General features: G+C 41.7%; 1 protein-coding gene across 1 annotated transcript in view; it reads right to left on the bottom strand.

Annotated features, from left to right (window-relative positions):
- Positions 1 to 15,137, bottom strand: part of Gucy2c (guanylate cyclase 2C) — a 112,361-nt gene that overhangs the window by 66,184 nt on the left and 31,040 nt on the right. Inside the window, exons 4-7 of the mRNA XM_029557656.1 lie at positions 9,325 to 9,389; positions 5,795 to 6,010; positions 4,482 to 4,603; positions 2,104 to 2,200 (exon numbers count right to left, since the gene is read on the bottom strand). Coding sequence (XP_029413516.1) covers positions 2,104 to 2,200; positions 4,482 to 4,603; positions 5,795 to 6,010; positions 9,325 to 9,389 — 500 coding nt within the window. The remainder of the gene's footprint in view (positions 1 to 2,103; positions 2,201 to 4,481; positions 4,604 to 5,794; positions 6,011 to 9,324; positions 9,390 to 15,137) is intronic.

Here is a 15,137-nt window from a genome sequence, read left to right as displayed (position 1 = left end):
AAAATGGAAAGGAAAATCAGCATACAGCCACTTTGAGGGAATTTTTCAGGCTTTGGACATGTGAATTAGAATTTAGTTTTCAAAAATATTTTATTTATTATTTTTATTTTATGTGTATGAGTGTATTGCTTGCGTGTAAGTGCACCCATGTTGTACAATGCTGACAGAGGTCAGAAGAGGACCTCTGATCCCCTAGAACTGGAGTTACAGACAGTTGTGAGCTTCCATGTGGGTGCTGGGACCCAAACCTGGGTTCTCTGCAAGAGCAGCCAGTGCTCTTGACCACTGAGCAATCTCTCTAGTCCCTAGTATCTGCTTTTGATGTCTAATGAGACTTGGTTTATATATCAGGAAACTTTTCTTCCTTAAACATCTCCATAAGTTTAGAGATATTGGAATATGGCGGAAAGACATATCATCAAACTTACTTCTTACAGTGCAGAGTAATGTAGACTACTACGAGACACTTTCTCTAACACTGTAAGCTTCTTTGTGTGTGTCTGTATGATGTATGTGCACGTTCATGTGTGTACCACAGCACACCTGTAGAGGTCAGAGGACAATGTCAGGTGTCAGTCCTCGCCTTCTACCTTGTTTGAGACAGGGCTTCTTTTGTTGTTACCGTAAACTTCTTGACATGAGACTAATAAGCTCACAGAACTTGCATCATCAACTCCTTGGCACACCGTAGGCTCTCAGCACAGCCTGAGATTGCTCAGAAAATCAAGCTTCTCAATCATGTGGCTGCATTCATAAGCAAAGAATCTAACACAACTGAACTGCTACAATTAGGACGATCGCTATCTACTATGTAAACAGTCTGTTCTGAGCTAACGACTGTGTTAGCTCTTTTGCTCATATTATTGATCTAACCCTATAAATAGGCATCTTAATTTTCATTTCACACCTGAGAAGATTTAATGTAAAAATGCTAACAAATATTCAAGAGTCAAAATGACCTCAAGTGTCATGATTTGAATTTGAACACCTTAGGTTTAGATTCGAATCCCATGTAGTTTCTGAAACTCAGCCACGTGGCCTTTGGCAACTGTCACAAAGGAAGCCCACAGTTTGGCAACTGGTTGAGAGCTTGCTGAAAATAAAGTCATACCGAATTAGCTACACTGATGACTCGTTCCCAGGGCAAAACAGTATTAGTGATCAATGTGAGGACAGAAGCAAAACGCTATCAAAGTGTTGCTCTCTTTCCTGTTTTGTGGGTAAAGGGCTAAATCCATGCTTATTTATCTTCATGAACATTTAACTGTCAAACAGGCCTGCGGTCCCCAACTTCCTTTCTTTTCTTGCTTTGAAAAGTATGTTTAGTGTCGGGTCATGACTAGGCAAACAGGAGATCTACAACAGAACCTACCTCTAGTCTGAACGCATACAGGTAATGATTAATGATCCCGTTAGATAAGCGAGTCTTATGATCCACTGATAGGACAAGGGGTGTGGGTACACCAGTGGCACCTCTTCTAAGCTTACTCTTAACTTAAATAATACTTTGGTACAGTTTGTTAGTAGGGCCTCCAAGCAACCATATCAACTGGTAAGTGGTACACATGTATATGATTTTCTGTGCTCAGGGTCAGAAAGTAAGAGAGAGAGGGAATAAAACAAAAACACTGAGTAACTACGTGTCACAGAGGGCAAAGAATAACTGTATAAATCAGATCATCTTAACTGAAACTTTACTCTTACTAAAGGCAGCTGATGGAAAAGAAATTGGGGGCCAAAGGCCATGAGCAACTAACGGGAAGAAATGAGACCTATATTTTCCAGGAAAGTACTGTGGCGTTATTAGTTGGTTGATCGTTTCCTGGACAAAGATCTTAAAATCAGGGTGGGGATACTATGCTGACTGAGAAGACCTCACAGACAAATGGGTATTTAGACACATGGAAGGTGTCAAAGGAATACATTTCTGCTTAAGCTCACACATGAGTAAATAAACAGGAAAGTGTGATGAGGAAGGAATGAAACTTTAACTTGAACATGGTCATCATGGAGGCTTTCCAAAAGAAGAGGGAAGAATGTGTTGTTCCGGGGTGCTTGAACAACCTCTCTGTAAGGAGGAGGTTTCTCCCAGGTTACACCAACCTGAACAGATCCACTAGGATAACAACCGTGTCTTCAGCCACTTCCAGGCCAGTGTTCACATCCTGGAAGCTTTCTGGTGTGCCACACATAATGATCACTGCAAGACAAGGAGAGAGATAGCTGAAGGTCTACACATAAACGGGTAACCAGTTTCCTGAATTTGAACTCAATACGTTCATGCTGTTTCCTCTGTTTTACTTTCTTTTTGAGACAGGGTTTCACTATGTACCCGAGACTAGCTATGAACTCACTCTATAGTCCAGACTGGCCTCCAATTTATAGAGATCCTCTTCTTTCAACATCCCAAGTGCTAAGACTACAGGCATGAGTCACTACACCTATCTCTCATGTTACCTTTCTAATATTGACCCCAGTTCCCAATCTCTCTGTCCTATTTTGCATTTATAGTTATAGTCAGAATAGAACTGTATGGAGTCTTTAAAATCCTCTAGTCCATTTCCTTTTATAATTTTATTTATTTATTTTTATTTTTATGTATATTTTATCTGCATGTATGTAAGTGCACCTATGTCATGCAATGCCCACAGAGACCAGAAGAGGACGTTGGATCTCCTAGAACTGGAGTTTGAGGTGGTTGCTAGGCACTGTGTGGGTGTCGGGACGGTTCCCAACCTGGTCTTCTGCAAGAGTAGCAAGTGCTCTTAATTGCTGAGCCATCTCTCCAATTTCCATTTCTTTTTTAAAAATGTTTATTTTTATTTTTTATTTATTTTATCTGTTTGAATATATTGCTTGCATGTGTTAGTGCACTGCAGTGGACAGAAGAGGGCATCAAATCCCCTGGAATGATTATTAGCAGCTAGCTATGTGGGTGCTGAGGATCAAACCTGGGTCCTCTGCAAGAGCAGTCAGTGCTCTTAACCACTGAGCTATCTCTCCAACCTTCATTTCCTTTTAAAAATGTTTATTATTTTTGAATTGTGTGTGTGTGTGTGTGTGTGTGTGTGTGTGTGTGTGCAGGTGCCCTGGTTGTGGGCTACCAGACATGAGTACTGGAAAATAAACTCAGATCCTCTGCAAGAGCAGAATATACTGAGTATTGCTGAGCCATCTCTCCAGCCCCTAGTCCATTTCCTTAATACAGATTGAAGGACTTCAAAGCTGATGCCAAAGAGGTCCAGGGATAATAGGTGATAGAGGCAGTTCTTGAATAGGTCCCGAGTTTATGAATCCTGTTTCAATGCATGTTCTATTCCACTGGGTTGGAGTGATTTCAAATGCTGTCTTCACCATCCACACTACACCATTTGTATAACTGTTTGAAAAATGAATAGTAAATGGGAATGTGAGAGTAGTTCATAATTTAATCTTCCTAAGCAACTGTCCTTGGTCTCTGTCTGGAATTTCTCAACTCAGAACTCAGAAATTCGAGGCACTGTGGAAACAGCTAAGAGGTAGGAGCACTTGGCTAGTAGGTATATGGGCCTAGGTTCAGTCCCTGGTAGGGAAAAATAAAATCCCGCAACCACCAAGTTGAGGATGCATTAGAAATTTGAGTGACAGAATTTATTCTGAAGCTCTAGTAGTGATTGTAGCTAGCTACTGCTTGAACATGTGACTCATGTGTAGGGGGGTTGGGGGACCGCTTGTTAGATCTCTTTCTATGCTGGGCTGTCCAGTGGAATTGTAATTTCTTTAGGTCATGAATGATTTTATATTTCTTTCCCCCCAGATATTGGCTAAACTGGTAAGTTCTTAGAACAGCAAAGGCTTGCTCATGTCAATGGATGCTTATTTGAATGACATCAGGTAATCTACCAAGCGAAGATCTTTGTTCCTGATCTGTTCCTGTCTGTGGAGAGAATTCTCTGGAAAGTATAGTAGATCACTTGATAACTGAGTAAGAATGGTTTTTCCCCATTAGCCTTTTACACTTGTTCTTCAGCCCATTGGACAAGAGAAACTCAGAAGAATTAAGAAGTGAGATCTTTGCTTGTTTATGATTTTGTCCGAGGGGCCATTTATCAACAGTTTATCCTCTTGGTCACCAGGGGATTGGGCTTAAGAATGTGTGAGAATTCTTAGCTAATCCAATAGTACGTTGGATTGAAGCGACTTTAAACAGCAGGTCAGCCAAGGTCGTTGCTCTCAGGTGATTTATAAAGGCTGGATGGTGGCCTGATCATCTCTTCACATTATGTTGATGCATACTTTATACTGCTTTGGCATTTTTCTCTCAGAGAATTAGATTCTATCATCACAAAGAACAATAATAATGAAACTGTACACAGGTACCGATGTCTCAAAATTCACAAACGATACGTAGTGAATGACTCAACAATGACAGCTGGACAAAGGTAGACAGCAGAATGACTGAAGGAGGCAGCCATCTTGAGGAAGGCTTCTAGCTTTCTTACCATTGCTTTTCCTGTTACGGCCGATTAAGATTTCCTGGAACTGTTCATTACGTCTCAAGACCTCCTTGAAGTTGAGCACCTCAGAAAAATATGAAACTCCAGCTTCCAGAGCATTGAGGTACCTAGAATAGGAAGAAGAGAAGCTGTGAAACCAGATTCGTTTCCTCACGGCCCTCCCATGCCTTTCTCTTGTTATTTGAGGATCTGTCCTGGGACTTCATCTGACACCCATTTCCACTATTAACACAACAGACAAAACACATGATACCCTTGATTTGGATTATGGACATCTAATTTAGTCAAAGTATGGGGGAAGTTTTAGGGAACCCTCAGTGTATATATGCAGATCACAGATTTTGAGGGGTTCCTTATACTGGCTACTGTGGGAGGAAGGGCCAAAGTACAAAAATTCAGAGTTGGTAGGAATAATTTCTGCTCCTGTAAGAATTGGGCTTTTGTGTATTCTAGGTTCACCCCAAGGTTTTCTAGGGTGAGGTCTTGGAGTTGATTCCTGTAGGTCCCAAGACACGCATACCTAGTGACATGAGTCTTTCCAGTCCTCTGTGGAGAGAGATGTCAGAACTAAACAGACCCTGTGAAGGGACAGACCACGCCCCAGCCAAAATGCTACCTCCACCACTTTTACTAGATTTGTATGAGCCTTGTCATTTTAAAAATTATATTTTTGTTGTTCTGTGTCATGTGTATGCGTGCACATGTGCATGCCATGGTGGATATATGGAGGTCAGAGGAAAATAACTTGCAGAAGTCAGTTCTCTCCTACCACATGGGTCATCAGGTTTGCCAACATGAGCCTTTACCCACTAAGCCACCTTGCTGGCCCAGTCTTACGGTTTTTAACAATTGGCCCCACTATTCCTATTCTGTCTCCTTTTCTCTAGGTAAATGTGAGAGAAGTTATTCCTAACTACTTATAGGCAGAATTCTCTGCCATTATAACTTACACAATACCAAAAAAAAACTAATGTGGAAGCATTAACTTCTGGTTTTCATTTTTATTATCTGTAAACAAGAATCACATATATTTGTCTTTAAAGGATTTACTGTGAGGAATCATTAACACTAATGATAATGTGCTTTCAAACCTAGGCAGTGTGCTGCAAACGCCATCTGGGCTGATTATTCTCATGACACTATTCATGTCACCCCTTTGATGAGCGACAATGGAATGTGGCCTGGTGTCCATCCCAACATGGCCACAGACGGAAGGTGTGATAACAACCATGTGCTCTACCATGACGCCGCAGCATCTTTGATGGCTAGAACCAGTACCAGTGACCAGCTTTCCTTACCAGAAACAGTCCTCGGGCTCTGAACCATTCTTGTAAACATACGAAGAGTTCCAGGAAAACGTTTTGAAAGGTGCATCATTGACTTTCCAAAAATCAACTAAGAAGTACATCAGCTTTCTAGCTGGAGACATCAGCCTGGTTAAGGTTTCTTTATAGTCACATGACAATCCAAAGCTTCCAGCTGAAATCATGGGATAGTTCAACTCTGTGTCAAGGCTGGGCCAAAGGGGAGAAAGGGACCAAATGCCAGGGTTAACTTAAAGAACACAAAGAACTCTTCTCCCGCCTTTTTAGCATATGTGTATAAATGGTAACAATAGCATGGGGTCAGTAAAGCAGGCACATAGGTAACCCTCCCCACAGATGAATTAAAAAACAACATGTCTTGGCCAAATTCTATGCTGAGCGTATACTCCAGGTTGAGTGAATATGTGACTTGATCACTTTATTTCTAAGTACTTCTGCTTTCTGGTTGGGGACTTATGAGTTCTGGGGAATAGAAATAAAAACTAGAGGCTGGATAACCCCAGCCATCATAATTGTAAATCCAGAAACACGCTCTCTGCACTTTTTCCTCCATACAGTACTTAGTACCTCTACCTGTGAGAGGGGCATCAGCTGGGGATTTTAGAGTCTCTCTCCCCTTGCCTAGCACAGAGACCTTGTTGTAGTTCTTTAAACATATCAACCTTCCTTTTGAATCAAGGGCTCAACTAGAACAGATGCCCAGGATGACGCTGTCCTGCCTGGTTGGCTTCTCCTAGTCCCTCAGGTCTTTGACTGAATATGTTTTATCAAGGAAACTGTCCCTGATACCTAGAGCCAGGCAATTATTGGATCAGTAACTGCTGAATATCAGTTTCCTTCACTAGATGGCACATTCCTTAAAGGCAGGTACCATGTGTGGCTTGTTCACCTCAGTCTGCCCGACACATACAGGAGCTCAGTAAGTTGCAGTGCAGGAAGGAAAGGAGGCTTCCTTCTCCTCTGTCGGAAGGGTTTCTGCACAGCCCACTTACATCTCAAACTCATCTTGTTCTCAGTCAAGTTCATTCTTTCTTTTTGTCCCTTAGCCTGATTTTTCATTTCTTTTAGTGTTTTGATATCTCAAAGTCTCCACTTCCCAACCCTCATCCCAATATCCAATGTTATCAAACAGTACTATTATACCTTAAAGATTTATTTTAGTGGTTATTTATGTGTATGTGGGAGGGATATATGTGCCTGTGAGTTCAGGTGTGCACAGAATTCAGAGGAGGGCATTGGGGCCTCTGGAGCTGGAGTTACAGGCAGTTGTAAGCCACCCAACGTGGGTGCTGGGAACTTGGATCCTCTGCAAGAGCAGTATGCACTTTTAATCTCTGAGCCATCTCTCCAGCCCCTTAAATATTATTAATTGTACCTTCGGCTTTAGTCTGCTGTTTCCTACTGTTCAGGCCCTTCTTGTCCACTGCAGACTTCCCTGTCATCAGTCTCCACTGTGTTTAACCTACACACAATTGTCAGTTATTCTTTCCAAACCCAGCTTTATCCAGCTCTCCCATGTTCAAAACCTTCGTGATATTTACTGTAAACCCCATTACGTACAACTTCATCACCTAAGATTCTCGCACGTTAGCTCCCAAATATAGTCCTATATAATTTTTCTAGTCTTTATCATCCTTCTATACATTTCCAATACTACAGGTAAAATAAACACTTGTAAATGTCCTTCACTGCTCTGATTCTTTGTTTTACACACACTTCCTCTACCTGACTGGAAAGTTTACTGCCTTGTTTCTAACCATTGAAATCTTATCCATTCTTCAACACAATTTCCTTCATGAAATATTCCCCCACTTGCAGCTTAACCCCTCAAGCTGAGGTGACCACTGCATCACTGCAAGTGGTCTACACCACTTGCACCCTCTCCTTTGCTCTCTTTGATGGAGTATATCTCAGCCTGCCCTTTACCAGTCACAGTGTCCCTGCTGTCTTCTCCATTTGCACGAGGAGGAGTGTATTTTACTTTATTTTCTTTCTGCTTGTGTGATGGTTTGAATGGGAATGTCCCACATAGGCTCTAGGTATCTGAACACTTAGTCCCCAGTTTTAGGGGGTGGGTCATGGACTCTTTAGGAGGTTGGAGGAAGCACAGTCTTTGGGGATGTAGGAGGGTTAACCGTTCTTAAGCCTGGACTAGAGAGATGGTGCAGCAGTTAAGAGCACTGACTGCTCTGGCAAAGGACATGGGTTCGATTCCCAGTACTCACATGGCAGCTAACAACCATCTATAACTCCTGTTCCTGGGGATCTGACACCCTCTTCTGACCTCCATGGCATTGCACAACATGGGTGCACCAACCTACATGCAGGCAATACACTCATACCAATAAAATAAAAATAATAAATAAAAATTTTAAAAAAGAGTTCTTAAGCCTTGCCAGATTTCCTGTCTCTCTCTGCTTCCTGTGCTGCTTGGAGATGTGAGTGCTCCGCTTTCTGCCTTCTGCTGTCATGCCTCCCCCACCCCCATGCCATTATGGACACTAATCCCCCTAGAATCCTAAGCCAAATAAACGCTCCTTTGCATAAGTTGCCATGGTCATGGTATCTTATCACAGCAACAGAAAAGAAACTAATAAATCTTGACAAAACTAAAATGTTTACACACAGAAAGTCTTCATAAGTGATGAATTGATTTCTCCAATTCTCCTTTTCCTTCTAAACATATTCTACAGCAATCTTGTAAGTGATGCGTGAGATAAGGAAGAACAAGATTCCGTATCTGGGTGTGTTTTGGTGTGAGAGATTGGCTTGTGCCTAATGGGTCGTTCGGCCTGAGCACCTGGGTTGGCTGTGCTGATAGGTGTGAGGTGGTACAAGCCACCTTTGCAATAGAGATTTCAGAGGTGAATGTTACCCTCTCCAAAACCTAGTCTTTGAATGTGGTTTCCCTCTGTATGGGCAAAGGGTGTTCTTTCATTTGGGAGAGGATTGAGCAAGGGAAAGAAAGGCCTGTGGGAGGGATTTTGACTGGGGAAGGTTTGATCTGGCAGAACAAAGCCTTTCATATTGAAGCTAGTTACACCAAAATGAATGGAAGGGGTGGTAGCAGTATTTCCAAAGCCAGGGAAATGTTTTCATTCTAGAATATGCTGAAGGCTTTTCTCTGAGATGATAAGGATATCTTACAAAGAACTCCCCTGTATTTATACCAGTCTTAGATAAGCATATGAAATAAGTTCCTTGTTATAGCAGAGCCCTACTAAGACCCTGGGGTGCAACAGAGCTTGGCTTCCCACTCCCAGGCTGATGCCTCTCACACTCAGATGTTAGTAACTCAATCTGAGCAGCCACTATAGTCACCCCACACTCCCAAAGGTAGGGGAAGGGAATGGCCACAACAGAGAGATGGCAAAATGCTAGGGTTCCAGCATGCCTTGTTATCCTACCTTGACAGTACTATTGTCAGAGCGTTTAAATTTTGATGATGTGTCTCGACTCCAGTTTCACCATGATATTGAAACAACAGGCGAACAACTACTTACTACATCTGGAAGGTGGAGAATGTACACGAGGGCCCCATGAGAGCACAGCCCATCTTACCGTCCCTCTGTAGGAGAAAAAGAAAAACGCTGAGGCCTAAAACAAAGCAACAAGCAATGGGCAGGAAAGAGGTGGGCTGGGTTACACTGTAAGAAATGGGCCTCCCAAGAGTCTGTATACTGAGCAGAAAGAAGCTACTCCCAGGACAGGAACAGAAGAGGGAGATTGTTGCTTAGTTCCTCCTCCCAATCGCTAACTCCAACCCTAAGCAGGTTTTAAGGGTAGTGGAAGCTCCTGAGGTTTGCAAGACTCTCCTTGCCACAGAAATCTAAGAAAGGGGCTTTCGAAGAGAATAAAGAGTGAGACCATAGTCCGATGATATCAGTATTGACCCAATGGGTCATATGGGTCAGGACGAATGGCTGGGTACCACAGTGAGTCTCAATCTTGGGAGACTGGGCCAATTCTAACAGGGCTAATGAAGTCTGAGGAAGAAGAGATGGTATGGGTGGAGGGTAAAGACATTCCACAGTGGTAACTTGAATTCCTCATCAAGGGGAGGAGAAGAGATGGAAGATGGACTGGCAGGTTATAGTTTCAGCAGTACCTAAAGGACAGAGTGTGGAAGATGAGACTTTGGGGTGAACGAAGGCGGCAAGCTGCAGTTTTAGGGAGAGCTATAAAGAAAAACTGAATTAACACGATGTGGTGCTTTCTATTATTTCTGTAGAGGAACCTGGTTAAGAATAGCTCACCCCTGGTTTGGAAAGCCAAGTTCTAGCTCTTTCTGAAGAGGAGAGAGAAGCACACAACACTGGAATTCTGAAGGAATGTTGGTTAAACTCAGTCCCAAGACCGGGAACCACTATGGTATCCCAGCCACTCATCTTGACATGAATCTGACACATCCATCTGGTCAATGTGGGGTCGAGTGTGGCTCTACTCCCTGCATTCTGTTCTGTTTCTTGGAAGCCCTTTCCTTAGGTTTTGGTAATAACTTGTATCTTGAACATCTATTTGGCTTTAGAGAACTTGTAATACTCTTGACACAATTAAAGTCCTATTTAGATTGAGATTAGCGACTGGGAAGAGCTAGGCAAAAATCGTCTTCCTCTTTCCATCCCACCCACCCTTTGATATCACACACACACACACACACACACACACACACACACACACACACTGTTTTTGTTTCGTCTTACTTTGTGCTTTTTAAATTTAAGTTTTCATACAACTATACACTGTATGTTAAGCATATCCTCCGCACCTCCTACCCTCTGCACCTCCTACCCTCTGCACCTCCTACCCTCCCCACCTCCTACCCTCCCCACCTCCTATCCTCCCTGTCCTCACCTGTTCCCCTCGCTAGTCTCCTTCATCTCCCTAGACATCTTCACTTCTACTTTCAGGCCATGTATATATATATATGAATTTATGTATCTATATAAAATCTAGGGACCACAAATGAGAGAAAACACATGATATTTATCTTCTGGAAACTGACTTAATTCATTTAATGTGATCATCTTCAGTCACATTCATTTTCCTGTAAGTAACATGACTTCATTGTTCCTTATGAATGGAAAATTCCATTTTATATATATATATCATATATATCACATTTTACTTATCCATTCCTCTATAGTTTAGCTATTATGGCTAGTATTACAATAAACATTATGCACATGTATCCTTGTGATACATTGACTTGGAGTCCTTTGAGTAAATATCCAGGAGTGACATGGCTAGGTCATATTGAAGACATTGTTTTACTGAGAAATTGTCATAGTGACTTCCCTACTGGCTAGGCTCCTTTACATTTCCACCATCAGTGTATAAGGATCTCATTTCCGCCATCAGTGTATAAGGATCTCCTTTTGTCCACAGCCTGGCCAGCATTTATTGTTGTTTACTTTCCTTTTTTAAAGACAAAGCTTTTTTCTTTAAAGTCTTTTTTTTTTCTTTTTTTCTTTTTTCGTATGTGAGTGTTTTGCCTGCATGTATGTAAGTGTACCCATGTTGTGCAATACCCGTGGAGTCCGGAAGAGGTGCTCAGACCCCTTGGAACTGGAACTGGAGTTACACAGTTTTGTTTGCTGTCATGTAGGTGCTAAGAACTGAACCCAGATCCTCTGCAAGAGCAGCCAGTGCTCTTAATGCCTGAATCATCTCTCCAGCCCGTTATCTATTTCCTTTTTTATTGGATTTTTGTGAATTTCAAACAATATATTTAGATCCCCTCCCACATCTGTACCCGCCCTTACTAACCACCCACCAAATTTCCTGTACTCCTGTTGAGTCAGGTTTGTGTTCCCAAACGATCTTTGGTGTGGGTTCATTACTGGAGCCTGGCCAACCTACCTGAGTCTCGCCCTTAAACCAGACTGAATCTCTCCTACCCAGATGCCATCAGTCGCCAATAATTCCTCAGGTAGGGTTGGGGTTTCTCGCCTACTTTCCCACATCTATACTGGGATTTTGTCTGGTTTGAGCTTGCGTTGGTCTTGTGCATGCTGTCACCACTGCTCTCAATTCATGTGAGTCACTGACCAGCTGTCTGGAAAACTCTGTTTCCTTGTGGTCATCCACTTCTGGCTCTTAACAATCTTTCCACCCCCTCTTCCACATTGATCCCTGAGCCTTGGGAGGCAGAAGTCTGATACAGGGATCCTACTCAGGGTTAAGCACCCTGCAGCCTCTTAGTCTCTTCACATTGACCATCACCATCTGCTGTGTAAGGAAGCTTCTCCGCTGAGAGCTGAGGGGTGCATTAATCAAGACAGGTCTGGGAAAGCTCCCAACAGCAGCCAAGGGTCCTGGCAGAGCTGAGATGGCAGGTGTAGGGAGGTATGGGAAAGGCTATTTATTTTCTTAATGACTGCCATTCTGACTAGGGAAAGATGGACTCTAGATACCATTTGGCTTTACATTTTTCTGATAGCTAGTGTCGTCAGACATTATTTCATGTTTATTGAGCATTTATATTTAATCTTTTGAGCACTGTCTGTCCATTAGCCCATTTTTTGATAGAGTTCTTTGGGTTTTTCAGTATTTAGTTTTTTAGTTATTTGTATATTGTAGTTACTAAATTCGTTGTCAGATATATAGCTGGTGAAGATTTTCTTTCATTCTGTAATCTGTCTCTGCACTCAATTAACTATTTCTTTCATTGTACAGAAGTTTTTAATTTCATGACTTCCTGTTTCTTTATTGTTGGCCTTAATTCCTGAGCAACTAGAGTCCTATTCAGCAAGTCCTCACCTGTGCCTACGTTTTGAAGTGTTTTCTCTACTTCTTCTAACAGTCTCAGAGTTGCAAGTTTTACATATAGGTCTTTGATCTATTTAGAGTTGATTTTTGTGCTGGATGAAAGACGGGTCGAGTTTCATTTATCTACACATGGATATCGAATTTTCCAGCACCCTTTGGTGAAAAGGCTGCCACCTGTCTTTCCTCCAATGTATAGTTTTGGCATCTTTGTCCAAAATCAGGTGACTGTAGCTGCTTGGGTTTTATATCTGGAACTTCTATTCCATTCCATCCATCAATCCACATGTCTGTTTTTATGCCAGTACCATGCTGGTTTTGTTACTATGGCTCTGTATCTCTGTAGTGGAACTAGAAATCAGGCATGGTGATAGCTTCATAGCTTTGGATTGCTTTGGCTATCTGGGGCATAAATACACACACACACACTATATATATATATATGTATATACTTATGAGAAAACTTTTTTCTACTTCTGAAAGAGTAGCATTGTAACTTTGATGGGGCTTTCAATGAATCTGTAGATTGCTTTTGGTAAAAGCCATTTAAATTAATTTTTCCAATCCACGAGCAATTGAGGTCTTTCCATTTTCTGGTGTTTTTTTTACAACGTTTTCTTCAGTACTTTAAATTTAATGTTGTAGAGGATTTCCACCTACTTATTTGGGTTTATTCCAAAGTATATTGTTTTAGACAATTGTGAATGGGGCTACTTTCCTGATTTCTTACTCAGCATGTCTATTACTAGTATTTAAGAAGACTGCCAACTCAATAGGCCTTAACACAAATGACAGAATACATGAAATTCAGTGGATGGGGGCTATGAAGGGTGCCAGTGGGGAAGGGGGGTGTAAAGATGATTAAGATGTTCTTTATGAAATACACAAAAATTCAATAAAAATTTACCAAAAAAAAGACTGCTTGTTTTTGAATGTTGCTTTTATATCCTGCTACTTTGCTGAAGGGGTTCAGCAAGTCTAAGAGTTTTCTGCTGGAGACTTTAGGCTCTCTTAGGTACAGACTCCTACCATCTACAAGTGAGGATACTTAGACTTCTTCCTTTCCTGTGTCTCTCACTTCTGTTTCCTTCTCTTGTCTTATTTATATAGCTAAGGCTTCAAACACTTCTCCATGTAATAGACAGTGGACACCTTTGTCTTATTCCTGATCTTTCTGGAAATGCTTTGAGTTTTTCTCCATTTGGCATCATGTCAGTGATAGGTTCATCATCGATATCTTTGATTATGTTGAACTGTGCTCCCTCCATTCCTAGTCTCTTAGGACTTTCATCCTGAAGGAATGTTGGATTTTGTCAAAGGCATTTTCTGCATCTATTGAGATGATCATGTGATTTCTCTGCTTGAGTTCATTTACGTGATGCACTGCACTTATTGATTTGTATATGTTAACCTGTCCTTGTAGCTCTGTAATGAAGCCAACTTGATCACGGTGAATGATCTTTCTGATGGATTCTTTGTGTGTGTGTGTGTGTGTGTGTGTGTGTGTGTGTGTGCATATGTGTGTGCAGGTGCTTGTGGAGGCCAGAAGTTGACATTGGGTGCCTTCTTCCATCTCTATCTTATGTGAAAGGGTTTCTCACCAAACCTGGAGCCCTCTAATTAATCAAGGCTGGCTGTCCAGCAAGCCTCAGGGACCCCCCCCACCTCCACTTACCTAGTTATGGAACTGCAGACAGGCATACACTGCCATGCCTGGCTTTTTACATGAGTTCTAGGGCCTCAAACTCAGGTCTCCACATATTTGCTCAGCAGGCTTTTACTAACTGAGCTATCTCTTCTGTCCTCTGGTATATTCTTGAATTTAATTTAAGTATTTTGTTGAGATTTTTTTGTGTGTGTATGCTCATGAAGAGGATTGGTCTGCAATTTTCTTTTTTTTGTTGTTGTTGTGTCTTTATCTGGTTTAGGTATCATAATTACCTTCATAAAAAGAATTTGGAAGTATTCCTTCCCTTTCTATTTTATGGAATAGTTTGAGAAGGACTGATGTTGGTGCTTCTTAATGGCCTGGTAGAATTAATGCCCTGGTAGAATCTTGCAGTGAAAACATCTGGGCCTGGACTTTTTAGTTGGGAGGGTTTATTATTATTATTATCATTATTATTATTATTACTGCTTCAATTCCATTGCTTGTTATAGATCTGTTTAAATTGTCTCATCTCGGTTTTACTTTGGTAGGTCACATGCATCTAGAAATGAATCTCATTTTTTCAGATTTTCCAATTTGATAAAATATTACTTTTTTTTTTCTTTTTGGTCTTTTTGAGACAGGATTTTCCTGTAGCCCCATCTGGCCTGGAACTCACTATGTAGACCAGGCTGGCCTTGAACTCACAGAGATCCTCCTGTCTCTGCCTCCCAAATGCTGGGATTAAAGGCATGCACCACCACGCCCAGCCAAAAATATTACTTTTTAAAGCTTTGTTCTTATAAGGCTGGGCATGGTGGCCAAGCCTTTAATCCCAGCACTCGGGATGCAGAAATAGGCAGAGCTCAGTGAGATGGGGCCAGCCAGATCTACACAATG

The sequence above is a fragment of the Nannospalax galili genome, unplaced genomic scaffold (genome assembly GCF_000622305.1).
Source record: "Nannospalax galili isolate Female #2095 unplaced genomic scaffold, S.galili_v1.0 scaffold208, whole genome shotgun sequence".
NCBI lineage: Eukaryota > Metazoa > Chordata > Mammalia > Rodentia > Spalacidae > Nannospalax > Nannospalax galili.
This window is presented reverse-complemented; position numbering and strand designations above follow the sequence as displayed.